This window comes from Drosophila rhopaloa, unplaced genomic scaffold, assembly GCF_018152115.1.
Source record: "Drosophila rhopaloa isolate 14029-0021.01 unplaced genomic scaffold, ASM1815211v1 contig_115, whole genome shotgun sequence".
Lineage (NCBI taxonomy): Eukaryota > Metazoa > Arthropoda > Insecta > Diptera > Drosophilidae > Drosophila > Drosophila rhopaloa.
Window position 1 is genome coordinate 1,329,190 of NW_025334990.1, and position 18,519 is coordinate 1,347,708.

At 42.2% G+C, this 18,519-nt stretch overlaps 3 protein-coding genes across 4 annotated transcripts; 1 reads left to right on the forward strand and 2 right to left on the reverse strand.

Annotated features, from left to right (window-relative positions):
- Nucleotides 1-83: 83 nt before the first annotated feature.
- Nucleotides 84-2,738, reverse strand: LOC108041086 (rab GTPase-binding effector protein 1). The gene is made up of 6 exons (XM_017118871.2): nucleotides 2,575-2,738; nucleotides 1,961-2,514; nucleotides 1,124-1,908; nucleotides 928-1,063; nucleotides 753-869; nucleotides 84-692 (listed from the first exon to the last, which is right to left on the reverse strand). The coding sequence occupies exons 1-6, from the start codon at nucleotides 2,627-2,629 to the stop codon at nucleotides 390-392; spliced, it is 1,950 nt and encodes a 649-aa protein (XP_016974360.1). The 5' UTR covers nucleotides 2,630-2,738; the 3' UTR covers nucleotides 84-389.
- Nucleotides 2,739-5,361: 2,623 nt separating this feature from the next.
- On the forward strand, nucleotides 5,362-17,333 carry LOC108041085 (TWiK family of potassium channels protein 18). 2 transcript variants are annotated; one of them, XM_044459875.1, is made up of 4 exons: nucleotides 5,362-6,087; nucleotides 6,689-6,798; nucleotides 6,857-7,013; nucleotides 16,074-17,332. In XM_044459875.1, exons 1-4 carry the CDS (start codon nucleotides 5,679-5,681, stop codon nucleotides 17,075-17,077), a joined length of 1,680 nt encoding a protein of 559 aa, XP_044315810.1. In that variant the 5' UTR covers nucleotides 5,362-5,678; the 3' UTR covers nucleotides 17,078-17,332. The 2 variants fall into 2 exon arrangements, with proteins under 2 accessions (XP_044315810.1, XP_016980190.2); XM_017124701.2 differs by lacking the exons at nucleotides 5,362-6,087; nucleotides 6,689-6,798; nucleotides 6,857-7,013 and adding exons at nucleotides 12,473-14,589; nucleotides 14,654-14,811 and having other exon boundaries at nucleotides 16,074-17,333.
- LOC108045388 (probable H/ACA ribonucleoprotein complex subunit 1) lies at nucleotides 10,440-11,813 on the reverse strand. The gene is made up of 3 exons (XM_017124702.2): nucleotides 11,584-11,813; nucleotides 10,809-11,189; nucleotides 10,440-10,755 (listed from the first exon to the last, which is right to left on the reverse strand). The coding sequence occupies exons 1-3, from the start codon at nucleotides 11,741-11,743 to the stop codon at nucleotides 10,607-10,609; spliced, it is 690 nt and encodes a 229-aa protein (XP_016980191.1). The 5' UTR covers nucleotides 11,744-11,813; the 3' UTR covers nucleotides 10,440-10,606.
- Nucleotides 17,334-18,519: the final 1,186 nt, after the last annotated feature.

The window sequence follows — 18,519 nt, forward strand, 5'->3', positions numbered from 1 at the left end:
TAAATACACAGCTCGTTTAACTGCTCCCTCTCTTGCAGGCAAAGTTGGTTCAAGTAAAGATGTGTGATGACAAACAACAAACATTATTTGTTTTAATTTGTGTATTTGATTTGAGTTCAATTCAATTATGAAAACTTACCTATGACAAAAGCTAACATAGACAACTCATCGCTTACGTTATGTAAAGCACAAAGAAGGTACGGCAAAATCAAAAACAGACATTGGCATAAGGAAATGGAAAATAACTCAACCTGGTGCAGCATTGGAAAGGTTGAGCATCGAATTTAAAAACGTTATTTTGGAGCACAAAACAGAGCAATAGAGTTCAAGGAAATATAAACTAATCGTAATCGTAGTTCACACATAGCTTGGGCTTGGAGCCCGGCCACCTAGTTGGACTGCTGCTGCTGGCCTGATTGCTGCTGTGGCGGCTGTCCCTGACTGAAATAGGGAGCGGTGTTTGGCGTAAGCAGCGTGTGACAGATATCACAGACTCGGGTCACTCGCTTCCGTGGCCCTGATGGCACCGTTTTTGTTAGACACTTATCGCAGTAGATGTGGCCGCAGTGCCGGCAATGGATCTTGCGCACCATGACCGTGAAATAGGCGTTGCACGTCGGACAGTTGTTCACGTCATCGTCGTCCTGCCAGCGAACTTCCGTGTCGGCATGCCGTAGCTCCTCCAACGACATCTATCACAAAAGAATGTTAATATTTAAGTGAATAAACCATACATTTTTTAACGCACTCACCTGAAGGGTTTGCGATAGTTTAACAAAGTCCTTCTGCACTGTCTCCATGGTGGACAGCTCCTCCTGCAGTGTTTTTATCTTTGTCTTGTAATCTGAGTTTGTTTTGGCGTACTTCTCCTGCAAAGGGATCTAGTTGTGGGCGAATCTGATTGAATATTTTAAGGTCTTTACTTACATTGGCTTCTTGCAATTCAATGATCTCCACGCGGCACTCGGACAGCTGTTTATTGAGCTCAGCCTCTTTGCGCTCCAATTGAGTTTTGGTCGTCTCGTACGCCTGCACCGTGACCAAATGCTCCGTTACCCGGTCCCTAAGAATTTAGTACGAATATGAGCAACGGCTTAGATATAACTCAACAGGCTAAACTTACTGCAGTGACTTAATATCTAGTTGCATTTTGCGCTTGTAGGCACGTCGCTCGTTATTGCTCTCCTCCAGTTGGGCCCGCAAGATCTGAATCTCATCCTCTGTGCTCGTGCACTTTTGTCGCTCGTACTCGCTGCTGACGCGAGCCTGGATTAGCTCGCTTTGCTGACGAAGCATAAGTTCCTGAAGCTCGACAACCGTGTTGGGCAGGTTGATGTACTGGTTGTCGATCTCCTCGGACGTGGCCAGATAGCGACCGGACAGGAAGTCGTTATCGGCCTGCAATGTCTCCAACTGTTTGTTGACCCGCTCCCGGTCGTCGGTGACGCGCTGTATCTGCTTTATCACCTCGTCCTTGGTCTCGAGGAACGTCTGCTGCATGTCCAGCAGTCGCTGCTCGTTGGTTTTGGCCTGATCGCGCAGACTTTGTACTTCGCTTTTGTGGGCTTCCCGCTTCTCCTGCCACTGGTCTTCCAGATCTTTGCGCAGCGCGGCCTCCTTGGCCAGGGTTTCGCGGGATTCTACAAGCTGCTTTTGCAGCAGATCAACCTGCTTTTGTTGCTTGTTGATGTGTGCATTTAGCTCTTCGGTCTTTTTCTCTGCCACGCTACAGGACTCACATGAGCCCTCGGCCACATCCATGGACGTGGACTTGTGCAGGGCGGAGGCATCGACAGACGACTTGGCCTGCAATTGCTCGTCCTGCTCTCGAACTTTCATCTTTAGGGCCTTCATCTCCTCTTGCAACTGTTCGACGATGGAGTGCATCATTTCCGCCTCCTCGGGGGCCTGTAAGAGGAACTAGCATTAGACCACTGGCAGATCAGTTCGAGAAACTTACGTATTGCTTGCCATTGCCCTTGTTGGCTGCCCGCGTATCATCTTCCTGCTGAAAGCTGCTGTTTAGTGAGTCAGTGCCTAGTTTCCGCACAGAGCCTAGCGTCTTTTTGACTTGATTCAGCACTTGGGGCGCTAAGCCGCCGGATGACTCAGCCTGCGGTTGCTGAGACAACGTCTGCGCCTGATGGTGAATCTGCTGGTACTTCGTCAGCTCCAGCTTGAGACGTTCCAGCTCGCTTTTGTAATGCGAGGACTCTTCGATGGTGTCCTGCACCAGCTGCTGCAGGGAGGAGATCTCTTCCTGCGCTTTAAGGTCCTTCAGCTGCAGCTCGTTCTCGGACTTGAGGTCAGCAACCATCAGGTGGGTTTTTAGTTCGTCCAACTCCGTTTGCAACTGCCTGCGTTCCAGCTGGCTCTGGTTGACTTCCGCCTCCTTCTGCATGTACAGCTCCCGCATCTTGGCCCGCTGCGTGTTGAACTCGTTCTGCATTTTGCGCATCTCGTTCTGCAGGTGACTGAATTTGTGCTGGCTGGTCGCGTCATCCTCGCCTGTCCCTGTCGAATTAGAATTGTGTTAGTTTACAGCTTTCCCCGTACCGTGGCCGGATGCCTTACCATTGGCCAGTTCCGTGGGGTCTCTGGTCTCCGACCGAGTCTCGTTTTCCTCCATGTTGTATTCTTTGCGATGGCCAATTTAATAGTTTACATGTACATATGTAAGTGCAGGAATTAGAACACTTTAGTGTTGGGCAATGCTCGCAGCGGCAGAGTTCTCGCGCTTAGCAGCACTGCGTGCCCAGGTGTGTGACCATGTTTGAGCAAGAATATCGGCTTGAATGCCGATAGTTGCTGTGAGCTCGACAAACTTTTTAAATAAAAGCACAGCAACAAATTGTCTATTGAAGATAATGTACTTCATGATTAGCTTTGCTATGAAAAATCCGACAAGTGCTGTAAAAGTATTTTGATTGATTTTACTTTTGCTTCGACTTTTGTAAGCAAAGCTAGATTAGCAGCATTTCAAACTTTAAAAAAAAATCAAATCTTGAAACAAAATGGTTTCAAGAACTTATTATGTATTTTTATCAAGTTTGAAGCATTATTTTATATGTTACTATGAATTTGGTTTCGCAGCAAAAGTAACAGTCGGTTGTTGGTGCCGAAGCTCTTACAACAAAAGAGCAACAATTATTGAACAATTGAACATAAAAACATTTGAAATGTTATAAAAATTTTATATATAAAAATATTTTGGGTTTTGTAAAATTAAATTAGTTTATATGTCAAAGATATACATTGGCTGCAAATAAACAAAAACATCAAAAACAAGAACGGAAAGCTAACTTCGGGCGGAGCCGAAGTTGATATACCCTTGCAGAATACTCTGTAAATTATATTCTCCAAAATTATTCATATGATGCATTCTTAATACTCATAAAAAATCCCAACTTCCTAACATTAAAAACACCAAAGTTATGGCATTTCCAATCGTTCAGTTATATGGCAGCTATAAGATATAGTCGGCCGATCTTTATGAAATTTGATAGGTCGGATTGATTGGCCAAAAATAAAACCCATAGAAAATCCCAACTTCCTAACTTAACAAACACCAAAGTTTTGGCATTTCCGATTAATCAGTTATATGACGGCTATAGGATATAGTCGTCCGGTCCTTATGAAATTTAGTAGGTCGGATTGATTGGCCAAATATAAAACCCATAGAAAATCCCAACTTTCTAACTTTTCACACACCAAAGCTATGGCATTTCCGATCAATCAGTTATATGGCAGCAATAGGATATAGTCGGCCGATCCCGGCCGTTCCGACCTATATACTGCGTGCAAAGGAAAGAAGGGTGTGTGCAAAGTTTCAATTCGATAGCTTTAAAACTGAGAGACTAGTTTGCGTAGAAACAGACAGACGGACTTGCTTATATCAACTCAGGAGGTGATCCTGATCAAGAATATATATGGGGGTGACCAACATTATAATACCCTCTGCAAGGGTATAACAACAAATCTCTATGAACCCGTGGGGCCCTTTGTGGGTTGTTGGACTTGCCCAGTGGGTCTTTGAGAGGCCCTACCACTCTTCTGAAAACTCTCTGGTTTCAATAAATATGAAATCTTATTACTACCACGTAGAAAGTCGCAGAGCAAGCCAATTCTTACAAATATTTTTAATAAAATGCGATATCCATTTTGACACTAAAAATATTTGATTTATTCTTGCAACAATATAAAAATAGTGAGTAGAATGAATACTAAGTTTAGTTAACTGTTTAAATATTTCAATATTTAATTACTAAAAATATTTGATTTATTCTTGCAACAATATAAAAATAGTGAGTAGAATGAATACTAAGTTTAGTAACTGTTTAAATATTTCAATCTTTTATTACTAATTTAACTTAATGAAGTGTTAAATTAGTTAAAAATGGAAAAAAATTCATTTTTACAATGACTTGTTATCAGCAACCTCAATAATAAATTAAGAATAGTATCCAAAAACAAGAAACAACTTATCAACGAATGTCATTTTAAACATATTTATTAAAAACGTATTTATTTTAAGAAAGAACAAAAGAGCGATGATAAACTAAAGAAAACAAATTGGTAAAGAATAGAAATATAAAAATATAAATGTATTTCTTGGCATACATCTACATACAATGTCTAAATATATAAAAAGCTGGAAACAATTTAAATGTTTGTCTATAATACCTATCCGAATGGCTGCACTTCAGTAAATAAAACAAAACAATTGCGTACGTCTTAATTGTATTTATTAATATGAATACAAATATTTATGTTTATTTCATTTGAATTGATCTGAACATTTTGTCTTTTATTTAAAAATGTCTTAAGCGTTTCCTAGAAAGTGCTTCACCATTTGTGTGTAAGCCAAATAAAAACGGCAAAGTATATTAGACAGAGTTCTATGAAAACGTAAATGACTGCCGGGCACGAATGACTAATATCTTCCGTTGTCTTAATTTTATGCAAATTATTAAGCGGCAGAAGCGAGAAAAATGCTCAACTGATAAATTATGCGAGGGAAAATGCCCAATTCATTAGTGGCAGACCAAGCTAATGCGAGAACATATTTATAAATAATAAAAAAACGAAAATATTTGCGATAAGAAAACTACGCTTTAAGCAAAACAAAACTCGATTTAAGAAGTACAGCAGAGACTGCGCGACCCTATCACATAATTATGAAATAATCAGCTTGAGTGCCGAGATCAGTTGGTAGTTCCTCGTTGGAGACGGAGCCCCGTGAGCTCATGACTGTCGATGTCGTCATAGTCGGCGGCAGCCGGAGATTCGTGGCTGATACAAATACTATAGCGCTCCCAGCGAAAGCGACAACAGCACCGATGTTGGCCAAAATATTTTGCTTCAGTTCAGTTCGCATTGGATTCAAGAACGAGGCGGTCGGAAGCGGGAAGAGCCAGCCAGCATCGGGAAAATACGCGGAGCAACAAATACGCGGGGCGCCTTGGAATCGCGACGGCAATTCTACTTATAAACTTAAAAATAATACAAATATATAAGTACATATATGTGAATGGAACTTAAATAATGGCGAGAAAGTGTCCAATGATTTGAGGTCTTAACAGTCAGCAATTGATGATCAACGCAGCTCTTAAAATAAGCCCTAGTAGACCCCTATAAACTCAGAGTTATCCAAAGACAAGTACAGCAAATCCTCGACCATGTCGCAGGCCCAGAGCATAACGCCCATCCCCAGCACACCACCGCCCTCTCGAAGGGCGAACAGACCTCCCCGGATCAACATCCACAACCTGACCGGGGGATCGGCGATGAGTCAAGCCTCCATGCCCCCGAGTGCCCAGCCACCTCATACGGCTCAGACGAACTTCACGGGCAATGGGACACAGGGTCCCTACTGGCCACCCATGGCCAATCCCTTCGGATACGGCAACTTCATGACCAAGGGCTACGAGGGCTTCCTCGACATCACCAAGTCGGGCATGAGCTTCGGCGAGAAGTTAACCTTCGGCATGTACCGGTGGTCCCGTCGGTGGTTCACCCACTTGTTCCTGCTCTTCATCCTGGCACTCTACAGCGTGGGTGGAGCGCTCCTGTTCCAAACCATCGAAGGTGAGCAACGACCTTATCAGCAGATATAGTGTTTTTTTAGCTGAGTGTGATTCTGTGACGATATCCTCTAGACAAATTCATTAACTTGCCCTAACAAAGAAAAGCTACACGGACGCAGAAGTGCACTAAACGACTTTGTTTGCTTATCAAGCTCTTCGGAAATTGTTTGGAAAATAGTAAACAGTTCCCAGCCATTCAAATAAATACAACAGCCAAATGTGTGCGCTGTATTGTAATCGTAAAAACATGCCCCATCAATTTGGCAGACGACTGATTCAGTATCCGAATCCATTGAACGGGTGAAGGAACACTCGAATCTCATAGGTACACATACATTTGGTGAATCACAGCAACACGGGGAATAATGGGTCTTATAAACAACGGAGATGTCTAGTTGAAGATGATTAACGAGCGGATGGAGGATTCCCGAAATGGAGGCTCCTGAAGCTAGTGTAATAGAAAACTTTTGGAATTCTCTGAATGCAATAGGCGATTTCTCTAATTTGGAAAGCCAAATTCTTTAGATTTATTTCCTAAAGCGCGAAGTCTATATTGCAAATCAACGTTGCTAATTTGGCCATTTGGTACCCCATTGACATAGGTCAAGTTTTACTTCCTCATGAAAACATGGAACTACGGGAGCTCCAGGGACAGCAGAGGAAATTCTTCGACGACATGCGTCAGATGACCAAGGATCCACGGACGAGCGGGGTAAGATCATTGACATTTATCAAGCCCAAAACAATCTATTATTTTGTGAAAATTTCAGTTGTTGAAAATAGAGTTCGACAGTCAAGTGCTGCGAATAATGAACAATCATACGGCGGCGGTGGAATCGCTTCTGAGGAACGGGCTGGCGGAGAAGGCGAAACCCTGGTCCTTCTGGGACTCCATGGTGTACAGCTGCACCATATACACAACCATAGGTGAGTGGACCTCCAAAGACCCTTCTGGGTGAATTTTCGTGTATTGTGAGTGCAAAGACTCCCACGCCAATATAATATGTTTTCTTAGGAGGCAAGACGGTCTATTTATGTTTATTCTTCTTCATTATTAAGCCAACAAAATATGTGACACAAAAGATGGAAATAGTTTTGAATATTTTTGCGATCGTCGGCATTTGTGAGATAAAAAATTTGTGTCTCTTCTTGCGCAGACAGTTATGAGATCTCTCAAGAGGCGTCGAAATTCTTTGGAATACTGTCACAACTCTTAATTGGGGACTTATAAATAACTCGCCGACCATCCTCTCACCTTTTGAACGAGTTACGCCGAATTTCCTCTTTACGCATTCTTTATTAAATTTTCTTTTAATTTCAATTTTAATTTGCAAATGACTTTTCTCGCCCATAAACATGCCATGAAAATGGAAATGATTTCGACCGAACAAATCTGTGCGGTAGATTAATGTTTTGAATGATTATTCCACCTCGGGGAAACATGTTTCATATAAATGTGGTTAGTTAATGATTTGATAGCCACTTTTATTCGACTCACTAGCATTTTGGATTTGTTCTAAATTTTATTCTGTGCTCGCCGACTTGTTTTACAGTCAGCCAGATAAATGGGGAAAAGCTTATTTTAGTAAATAAATTCCGGTGCGTCGCCACTTTTGACAAGTTTCCAACAACCGAAAAGTAAGAAATGAATTCAAATAAATCCTCAAGTGTGGAAAACTTTGCACCCACATCAACACAAAAGCAATTAACACAAATTGCCAAATTATTGGCACAATACGACGACGCTTAAGCGTTCGCCTTGTAAACAGAATTGCAAATTGTGCCTTTTGAAGTGCATTCAATATAATCAACTTGTCAAAATTGGCACAAGATATAAACAAAACATACGCCTGAAGAGCACTTCTCAATGTGCATTTATGATTTGGCTCATAGATAGTTAAATTTGAAATCGAGAGTCTGTAAAGATAGCTGCGGCTGCTGATGTGAATGACTCACTTGTGAATCAATCCCCACTATATTTAGTATTTACTTATTTTTAGGACTAAGATGTCACAAAAATATTACCCAATTTACCCATGACACAATGAAAGATTTGAATAATTTGTCTTTTGAACGACAGGTAATATATCAGTATTTCACTATTAAGTTTTTATTGATTTATGCGCAAAATAAACACAAAATCGAACAGATCAATAAACCGGAAAACACTTCATAATTCCCATGCAAACCCCATATTTGCTGGCTACCATAAAACTGTTGATGCTGCGATTAAAATAACGCTTAGTAAAACCATTCTATGGATTCTATACAATTTTATAAAATGGTGCATGCCCAAATGGAAAACGAATCTCGAAGGCAATTCGGAAATGTTGAATGAAATTGCTAGGAATAAACAAACACAAAATCGCACCGAAATTCCATAAAAGCGAATACGATCCGTCATCAACGTTTCAGAGGAGAAAGGGGAGTGAGCTGGGCCATCCGACAGTTCGAGGGGTGAGAAGAATTAAAAGAGGTTCCGGGGAGTATCTGATGAAAATTTAACAAAACATTTAATTTATGTTAAAATTGGAAGTGGAGAAATACTCTATGGCAACCATGACGTCAGTGGATACAAAGATAAAATACTAGACGTCAAAAACAAATTATTTAATATTTTTGCCAAATCTAGTGCCATAAATATTTTTTTCGATTGAGAACAGCTGCAAATTTAACAAATTATATGCACGAATCGAACTGCTGGTGGAAAGCGGAAGGAAACCCCCATACCAAACAATTTTGAGCATTTTAAACAAAACTCGAAAAATTTATAAAATTTCAAGGGAATTCTGATGAGTGTGCTCTAGGATACATTTGATACAATTTAATTTCTTAAAGCTTAGACGAGTGTTTTGAACTTCCAACTCATTCGACAAAATTCCCCTGATGAGTGTGTTATTATTTTGGTCAGATGTTTGTAACGTTCGGCAAGCCGAAGTTTATATACCCCTGCAGTTATTACAAAACGACTACATTTAAAATTCTATGCCTATATTACTAAAAACAATGAAGCTATGTCGATTTTGCGCTGTATTTTGCCATCGTTTCTATTGCAGCTATATGATATTGTTGTCTGATTTTGACAAGACTTAAAGCGTAATTCTGGTATAGTAAATAATTATTATATCTCAAAGCAATATTTTGATAAATAGAAAATCAGCAAAATAATTTTTTTTTCATTTTAATTTTTCGAATGTTTCCATGGGAGCTACATATATAATAATGACCGTAATTCCACAGTATTCAAATATTGTCAAATCCCAAAGAACAAAAACAAAAAATTTAAAACAACAAAGTTATACTTTTTAAATTTGTTTTTCCAATTGTTCTTAAGGGAGCTTTATGATATCGCCCGATTCGGCTCGTTTCGACTTATATACTACCTGCAATAGAAAGACATCTTTTGGAAAAGTTTCAAGCAAATAGCTTTAAAACTGAGGGACTAGTTTGCTTAGAAACGGACAAACAGACGGACACTGCTAGATCGGTTCTCCTGGTGATGCTGATCAAGATTATATATACTTTATAGCGTCGGAAATGTCTCCATTGAAAATATAATACCCTTTGCAAGGGTATAAAAATTACGTTGATCGTATATAGTCCTCCGATCGGCTTGACTTTCATCGGTTTTCATGACATTTGAGATACACATCGTTTATTTTTTAATTTACTATACTATTTGAGAAGCACATTTCTCGTAACCGAAGTTAAGTTTCTTTTTCGTTAAAGCTGGCATTTGAAAAATCATTATCTTAGTATATTGTTTGCGAATAAATTAAGCGAAAGGTACAACGGCTTTCAAAAAATTGTTAATTCAGTCCAGCCATTCTCAAGTGGTACAATTTTACGAGGTAGGGAAGATGTAATTTTCAAAGTATTACATTTCTACACACTTTTAAGGAACTTAAAAACTTCTCGGAAATCTATAACAAGATTTTTTGTTAGCAATATTCTGCTACAAAAGTCGAGTTTGGTCTTGTCATCTTGTTTGTTAATTAAACTTTGGATTTCGGATGTCTAAGATAAAAAAAACGTATCCGAAAATTCCTTGACTGGGATGTACAAGCCAATTAAAGAAAGATAATGTTACCCGTACACACGATATGACATTGTTTCCTCTAGCTGTGATAGTGGACCAATTCAGGTGGGCGGCAGTATTATATCAATCTAATGTCGCGGGCCAATTTTAAAGTTCTTTAAAATTAAAAACTTTTCAATTTAAACTTCAAAAATATATTTTTTTAATTAATTATTAAATTGTATTTGTTAAACCAAAAGATTCGAATAAAAGCTTCCTCGAGAATATTTGAACCGAGTGGTTTTTCTGTTCCCTTTTTTTCAGTTAAATATGAGTTTCAATTTTTAAGATTTTTATTTTAGAAGCATTTGAGGTACAAAGTTCGATTTGTTGGTCAGCTAGTAATACCCAAATAACTCTTTCCTTATAAACTATTTGGACATGTACAAAAGTAGTATTGTACACTTCTTTAAATGTTTTAATGTGGGTCAAATATTGAAAACTACCAGCGACCACGACCACCACCACCTCCACCTCCTCCTCCTCTGCCTCTGTTGAATCCTCCGCCGCCGCCGCCGCCACCTCCACGGTTTCCTCCTCTGAAACCGCCACCACCTCGTCCTCCACCGAATCCTCCGCCACCTCGACCACCTGTTGAAAATAAAATTTAGACTCTAGTTTTGGAACACAACTTGTTATATTACCTCCTCCGCGGGAACCTCCTCTGTTTCCAAAACCACCGCCGCCACCGCCTCCACCGCGATTATTTGTGAAGGCTTTTTTCGCTCCTTTCGGCTGTGGAGGTTTGGGTAGAAATCTGGCGATTGGTAATAGCTTTCCAGGGTCAATATACAATGTCTGATTCGGTTTGAAACTGTTTGCATAGACATTATCTGACAGTTTAATGGACACGCTGTAATCACGAACTGTTCCAAAGATTTCGTCAATTTTGCCTACTTGTTCCTTGTTTTCGAGGAAAATTGGCGCATTAAAGTATGGGACGTCCTGAATCCCAACTTTGCACACAAGGTCATTCTGGCACGAATAAACATAGCTTCCTAGAGCAATAACTCTCTCTGGAGGTCCTGTAATTAAATAAATAAATAGCTATTAAAGTTAAAAAAAAGTACAGTAAACTAAAGACATTTGGCAAGTTGCCTGAAAGTAGAAGACACTTCCAGATCTACAAATTCTAAAGATATTTTCACTCGCATACGCAATATATGTATATTTTTCAATCTTTTTCTTTAATATATATGTATCTTTATAAATGTGTATGAAATCATGCGGATATGTCGGACTATATCCATTAGTTTCCATAGGAATGATCGGTAAAATACATATGTAAGCAACGTGGTTTCTTGTAGTTATATTGATATTTGTTTTAATTGAATGCCAAACGTCTTTGTAAGAAGTAAGTTTCTTTTTTTGCTTTAGTTCAGACTTGGTAGTGCCTATTAAGAAACTCCATTTACATACCATTATCAAAGGCTCCTCGGCCACCACCACGACCTCCTCCTCTGTTAAATCCGCCGCCGTTGGATCTGAAGTTACCACCTCCTCCTCCGCCGCCACCGCCTCCACGAAATCCTCTTCCGCCACCGCCGCCTCCGCCGCCACGAGGTTTACCGAATCCCATTTTTAAATATTATAAATATTGGACACAAAAACACGTGCGCGTTTCTATGAACCACAATAATTAGAGAAGGAACACATTTGAATTTTTTAATCGATACATCGATAACCGTAACCATGTGTTTCGGTATATACTTATAAAGGCGATTTTCAGTATTTTTGTAGAGACATGGTCATACCTAACTATTTGGCGGACTTCTTAAAAATGTTTTTGATACTTATCCTTGCATAATAATATTCATATAAAGGATCGTAACAAACATGCCTAATTCCGAAATTGTTGGCTTAGTTTTTTTTTAGCTTCCTTTCTCGTTCAGCGCTGCATTTTAATTATCCGCTTATTATTTGTCCCATCATTCCAATAAAGTCAACATTGGTGTAAAATACATGTGTAAAATTATTCTAAAATGTAAAATATTTGTAATATTGTTTTATTTATTACATTTTTTACAATATTATAATTTTAAGTTATTTTCGGGAAATTGTTTTAAAAACCAGAATAATTCTTGGTATTGAGTGTTCAATTTATAATAAAATTAAAGATATCAACAGAACTGCAACTACACACATAAATTCCTCGCACTCATTTAATAAGCAGCAAGCATCCCACAAGAAAATATAGGATACAAAATGAGAGCAAATCTCGCACATCATCGGATGCATTAGATATAGCAGAACAGCTGTTGAGAGATCTACCAAAAATATAGACAACAAAACTGAAAATGAAAATTTGAATTTTCTCCACACTCTCAGCAGTTGGATGCCAACCGCGGTCGAGTCCGTCAGCAATATCCAATCTATTGGATCGCGTCGCGCTCTACATCATCTATAGAAACAGATACAGACATTCTTATATGTAATTGCAGTTGTCAAATGTATAGAAAATATAGGAAAATACAGAATAAATCGGTGGAAAGTGTATTATAATACAATTTGAGCAACGGCAAAAGATAAGCATTGAAACGAGAATACGAAATTGCAAACGAAAGTGATATAATTACCCAGAGGCATATTTTCATACGCGGAATATGAACGCCTCGTTGGCCCGTTAAAAATAGATGACCAGAGCATGAGCACGAGCACAAAGATAGATCGAGAAAGTAGCACACGTTTGCGGCTGGACATGATGGAGCAGCCAGTGGACGCCAGACAGCAGCAGCGCCACCGCCGCCGCCTGGGTCGCAGCCACCGGGAGCCGACGCCCGTCACCGATGTCCTGCCGCAGGACGACCTGAGTCCGGAAACCATTAAAGATCCCTCGCCCCAGATGGTGCGCATGCAAATCAGACCGCCTGGCACTCTGTCCGCCCACGAGAGCAAGATCCTGCGAAAGCGGGACAAGAGCTTCGCCAGCTCCTCGGCCCGCAGTCAGTCTCAGCCGCGGGAGGCGGAGAAGCTCAGTAGTCCCGATGCCAACCAACTCATCAAGCACCGCAGTCTGTCCTCGCCGCGCCACAAGGAGGAGTCCAGCGAGAGCGAGCTGACCACCACCGGTAGCAGTAGCCAGCAGCAGAGGCCCATCCCCCATCCCGGCCAGACGCAGGACACCCTCACCCGACTGGAGCAGAATCTGCAGCGCTTCGAGGACGAGCGCCGGCGCTTCGATGCAGAGAAACGGCTCTTTGAGCGCGAGAAGCGGGAGCACAAGATGCGCCACCGCCAGCAGCTGGACAACGAGGAGCGGAAACGGCTCCTGCAGAGCTACCGCAAGCTCAGCGATCGCATCCAGCTGCCGCAGGACGAGGAGGAGCGCCGCCGTCTGATCCACAGTCTACGGCTCCAGAGGAACGAGGCGCCCAAGGTTCGTGGTAGGAATCGGAGCAGCGGCTACGAGGAGTCCTCCACCCAGTTCAGTTCCTCCGATGCTGAGGCGGTGGAGGAAATGCACCCAAGGCCACGAGCCGCCAAGATTCCCCAGGGTTACGTGGCTGCTCCGATTCGAGGGGCTCCTCCACCACCACCACCCTCTGCCCCATTAAAACCACCGGAAAGACTATCCGTGAGTCGCAACAACTCCCTGTCGCCCGTGAGACCCCAGCGACGCTCCAAGACGCCGGAACAGCGGGAGGAGATCAGCCGGAAGCACGAGTACGTGGAGGTGGGCGAGTCCAGGGGCGAGGTGCTTAAGCCCAGGATCACGGAGGCGGAACAGCAGTCGGATCTGATGCAGAAGTACATGGAGGCAGCGGAGCGGGCGGAGAAGGCCGAGGCTGCTCTGGCGGCCCAAAATCTTGCGGCGGAGGGAGTGCGTCGCAGCCACAGCCTGAGGTTGACTGAAAAGGAGGAGAAGCCTCCGAAGCGCAGTTCCAGCTTGGAGCGTCCGCTGAGGGCCAAACGATCGGGCAGTCTGGAGAGGGGTGTAAAAGATCAGGAGCCCCAAGGCACCCAAGAAACTATTCCTGAACCCGGAGTTGAACCAGAAGCAGATCAGGAAGAATCCTTGGTACCAGAACAATCCACCCCGAAAGCCGAACCCAAGCCATCCTTCATGCAGCGTGTAAAAAATTTGTTCATACGAAAGAAGGAGGTTCAAAGTGAAGACGTCGCTGACTTGTCCACAGTTAGCCAACCGGAGAAGCTGGCCTCCAGGGCCTTTCTGTACCACCTTCGGCTGGAAGCCGCTCATGAGTGGAGGCGCCTGAAGTTGGACTACCCCCAACGGGTGGAGGAGCTGCGTCAGCTGCGCAACAAGTGCATTGCCTACCTCATCTGCTTGGCAATGTTTCTGGGATTCGGAGGACTCATGTTCCGGTACACGGAGGGAGCCTCGGAGAATATATACAAGTGCGAGGTGCGCAAGGTCAAGCGGGATTTCATCGACAAACTTTGGGACGTCAGCCACAACACGAGGTAGGGCTAATGAAGATGGCTCGGTGGCCCAGTTCAGGGAGTGATCCATTTGTATCTTTGCCAGAGAGGAGGACTGGAAGTCTCTAGCGCGCCAGAAGCTGCGCAAATTCGAGGACGAACTAAATACGCTGGCCGAGCTGGGGCTACGGCGGTATCCGGGCCAAAAGTCGTGGAACTTTGTCAATTGCTTTATCTTCTGTTGGACCGTAATTACAACCATAGGTAAAAGATCCATTGGAACCATCGTTGTGCCTTTAACAGGAAGCGAGTTCCTAACAAGAGAGAACGCTATAGTCGAGTGCCTGGACTATTAGATACCCGTTACTCAGCTAAACAACTTAATATAAATATGCAATTGCAACTGTGTACAATGTAAATACATACATATGTATATGCTTACATACATACACACATACGCTATTGTTTGACTCAGACCTCCAATTTCGCTAACTTGATTTGATTTGCATAGTTCTTGGGATATAGTTCGGTATTGACAAATGAAAACCATCGCTATTTCCTTTAATAGAAATCCTTATCGAGAATTAACGTTGACTGTGTTGAGCACCTTGGCCAGCTGTTCCAAAGTCATCCGTTAGATGGCGCCATGAAAGGCGGAAATGTAGGCGCTAGCCAGGCTTAAGCGTTTAATGGGTTTTTGGGCGTTAGAGTGGGAGTGGCAAACTTTTATTAGGCCAATCGATAGGTATTGACGAAACAAATACATATCAATTACAATTTTCATAATAGCATCAAAACTGTGGCCACAGCTTGTGGCTTGTGGTCGTCAGAGGGGGCGTGACACCATTTTGAAATAAACTTGCGCTGCGTAGGAACTCCTAAAATCTACATGCAAAATGCCAATCTTCTAGCTTTTATAGTTTCCGAGATCTCAGCGTTCATACGGACAGACAGACGGACAGACGGACAGACAGACGGACAGACGGACATGGCTAGATCGACTCGGCTAGTGATCCTGAACAAGAATATATATACTTTATAGGGTCGGAAACGCTTCCTTCTACCTGTTACATACTTTTGCACGAATACAATATACCCTTTTACTCTACGAGTAACGGGTATAAAAATTCTCAAAACAGTTTTGAATTGCACTATATTTCATAGCATTTTGACCTGTCTTTTATGCAAACTTTGGGGACGTTTAGATTTATTTTTTTTATTTGATCAGGAAAGTCCATTTTTTTGGACGCCTTCTTATATCCTCAGAGTTCTCGTATAGGTATAAGTTAAGCATTTTTATACAATCATGTTTTGAAACCCTAATGCCGTCGGTTTCTTTATTAGTCTTTCTTAATTATAAGCTCAAAACTCTTTTCGGATATATGTAAGCCTTTATCAATAGGATTTTAAAAGATGTATTATTTGTATTATTTTAACGCTTTATTTCCAAACAATTATTTATTTTACATTTTCTTCACAAACTTGTTTAACTTTTTAAAACTTTATTTCCCTCTTCTGCTTCTCAGGATACGGCCACATCACTCCAAAGACGGACCTGGGCCGATCGCTGACCATCGTCTACGCCATCATCGGCATCCCCATGTTCCTGATCGTGCTGGCCGATCTGGGAAAGCTCTTCACGCGCTGCGTCAAGTTCCTGTGGGCGTATGTGCGCCGCGTGTACTACACCCGCTCCTGTCGCAGGATACGGAAGCAGCAGCAGATCCGCGACGCCATGACCGGCTTCACCACCGTCTACGACATGGCCATCCGGCGGCCCAGCATGTTCTTCGGCAAGTCCAGCGAGACAAACGACGAGGACTCGCAGGCGGATGCCGAGGCGGGCCGATCGCTGGCCACCTCGCACCCGGAGACGCCTACGTCGCCATATCCGGAGACCTTCGAGGTGGACGACGAGTTCAACCTGCCGGTGTCTGTGGCCTCGCTCCTGCTCATCTCGTACATCCTGCTGGGGACATTCGGTTACACGCTCGTGGAGTCGGAATGGTCCTCCCTGGACGCCTTCTACTACGTGTTCATCTCAATGTCCACCATCGGCTTCGGCGACCTTGTGCCCGGCAACCCCTTCTTTGTGATGGTCAGCATGATCTACCTGATATTCGGCCTGGCCCTGACCTCCATGTTCATCAACGTGGTGCAGATCAAGCTGAGCGACCACTTCAAGCGGGCCAGTGCCAAGGTGGGCGCCACCATCGGCATGAACATGGCCAGCGAGTGCGACGATGAGGGCGGCTCGCAGGTGAAGACGCCCTCGGAGCTGGCCTCGGTGCACGGTTCGCGGCTGGACAGGATCGAGGAGGATGGTCACGAGGCGAACGGCACTGGCGGCTCGCCACTGCCACCGCTGACCTCCATCCTGCGGGCCCCGCGTCCTCTGTCGCCAGAGTTCAGCGGGGAGGATGGGGATGTCAGTCCACCACCCCTGTTGCCTAGACGTCAGGTGTCCGTGGAGCCCCAGCCGCCGGCGGAGGGGGAGAACAAGAAGAAGAAAAAACACCGATTCTTCTAGAAATCTCAGAGATTTATTTTCGGCGGGAGCCACTCAAAAAAAAAACCTGACAACTTTAACTGCTAAGGAACCTCATAAATGACAAGGCAATTTCAATCGAATTTACCAGAACGCTGTTCTGAAAAGAGATATATTTTCATCTAATTTGTTATTTAATTTTACTGATCACTATCGTAGGCTAAGACTAATGTTAATGAAATAAACATCTTGACGGCGGCAAACCCGAAATGAAAAAAAGGTGCTTTTAATATTCTATCTCTAATGAATCTATCAGGGCTATTAGTTTGACCTTTCAAAACATTTGTTGAATAAGTAGACTTTTTCTTGTTAGTTTTGTGTTATTTATACCGTAAATAACAAATAACTAACAAAAAACTCTTTACATATTCAACAAATGTAAACATACAAGCATATACGAATACACAGAACGGTCGACAGTTGTTAATAAATAGGCAGATAAATATGTAAATTTATAGTGTGATATTATTCTGCCCAAACGATTTTATACCACACAATTGCGGCCATTAAAATTTGAAGGGGCAAACAAATTACATTCTGAAGAGCTCAAATTACCTCTAAATAATAAATATAAACCGATTGAAATAACACAGTGCCTGATTATTCTGATACTGATATTTAAATGTAGGTGTATTTGACTCAAAATATATTATTTAATCAATTATATTAAATTATGTTTTAGAATGAAACCTTATAATTAAACCTTATAAAGTATTTATTCTTAGTTATCATCAATAGGAGAGTCGAACTATCCATGTCCGTATATCTGTTTTTAGACCAACAAGTCTCCCAGTTTTAGGAGTAACTAAAAGAATCTTACCCAAAAGTATTCTTTCTACTTCAGGTAGTATATAAGTCGGAACTGGATTGATCGGAAAAATGATAAATTCATTATTTTCTAACATATGCCGATATACCCAGAGATATATTCGCTTTAAACCCTTTCAGAATTCGTTTAATTACGTTTGAAATGTAATACAGATTGGACGACTGTATTATATAGCTGCAATAGCTGAAACGTGAGAAAAATTGTTTGAATAGTTCTAAACATATTGTCATATAAATTGAAATATTATAAAATAAAATATTTAATTTATGTAACAGCGGCAAGGATATATCAACTTCAACTGGCCGAAGTTTGCTTCCTGTCTTGACCTGATTATTACTGGCTTGGCTTACAGCCTTATAGATCTAGTTATATTAATTTGTTTAGTTTCTGTTAGCCAGTCGAGTGTGCCCAATCCGGAATGCAATTACCAAATGCATGTGCGTTCCGTAATCCCGATCAAAGTGAAAAGGAGGCGGAGGCTCAAATCCAAATGCACTCGGCAGCTGCACATCTGTCGCTCGCAGGATGTGGAAGAGGAAGCAGGCACAGGAGGCGGTGTGCTGAGTGGAGAGAGCGGCAGCAGTAGCTCTCCCTC

What these genes read in the sequence shown, in the direction of transcription:
- LOC108041086 (XM_017118871.2), bottom strand. Translation starts at nt 2,629, where the DNA reads ATGGAGGAAAACGAGACTCGGTCGGAGACCAGAGACCCCACGGAACTG. An exon ending in CCCCACGGAACTGGCCAATG is followed by an intron (nt 2,515 to 2,574) that starts GTAAGGCATCCG and finishes CTAATTCGACAG; the next exon opens with GGACAGGCGAGGATGACGCG. An exon ending in CTAGATATTAAGTCACTGCA is followed by an intron (nt 1,064 to 1,123) that starts GTAAGTTTAGCC and finishes CTAAATTCTTAG; the next exon opens with GGACCGGGTAACGGAGCATT.
- LOC108045388 (XM_017124702.2), bottom strand. Translation starts at nt 11,743, where the DNA reads ATGGGATTCGGTAAACCTCGTGGCGGCGGAGGCGGCGGTGGCGGAAGA. An exon ending in CCGAGGAGCCTTTGATAATG is followed by an intron (nt 11,190 to 11,583) that starts GTATGTAAATGG and finishes ATTTAATTACAG; the next exon opens with GACCTCCAGAGAGAGTTATT. An exon ending in AGGAGGTTCCCGCGGAGGAG is followed by an intron (nt 10,756 to 10,808) that starts GTAATATAACAA and finishes TATTTTCAACAG; the next exon opens with GTGGTCGAGGTGGCGGAGGA.
- LOC108041085 (XM_017124701.2), top strand. Translation starts at nt 12,809, where the DNA reads ATGAGCACGAGCACAAAGATAGATCGAGAAAGTAGCACACGTTTGCGG. An exon ending in GACGTCAGCCACAACACGAG is followed by an intron (nt 14,590 to 14,653) that starts GTAGGGCTAATG and finishes TATCTTTGCCAG; the next exon opens with AGAGGAGGACTGGAAGTCTC. An exon ending in GACCGTAATTACAACCATAG is followed by an intron (nt 14,812 to 16,073) that starts GTAAAAGATCCA and finishes TCTGCTTCTCAG; the next exon opens with GATACGGCCACATCACTCCA.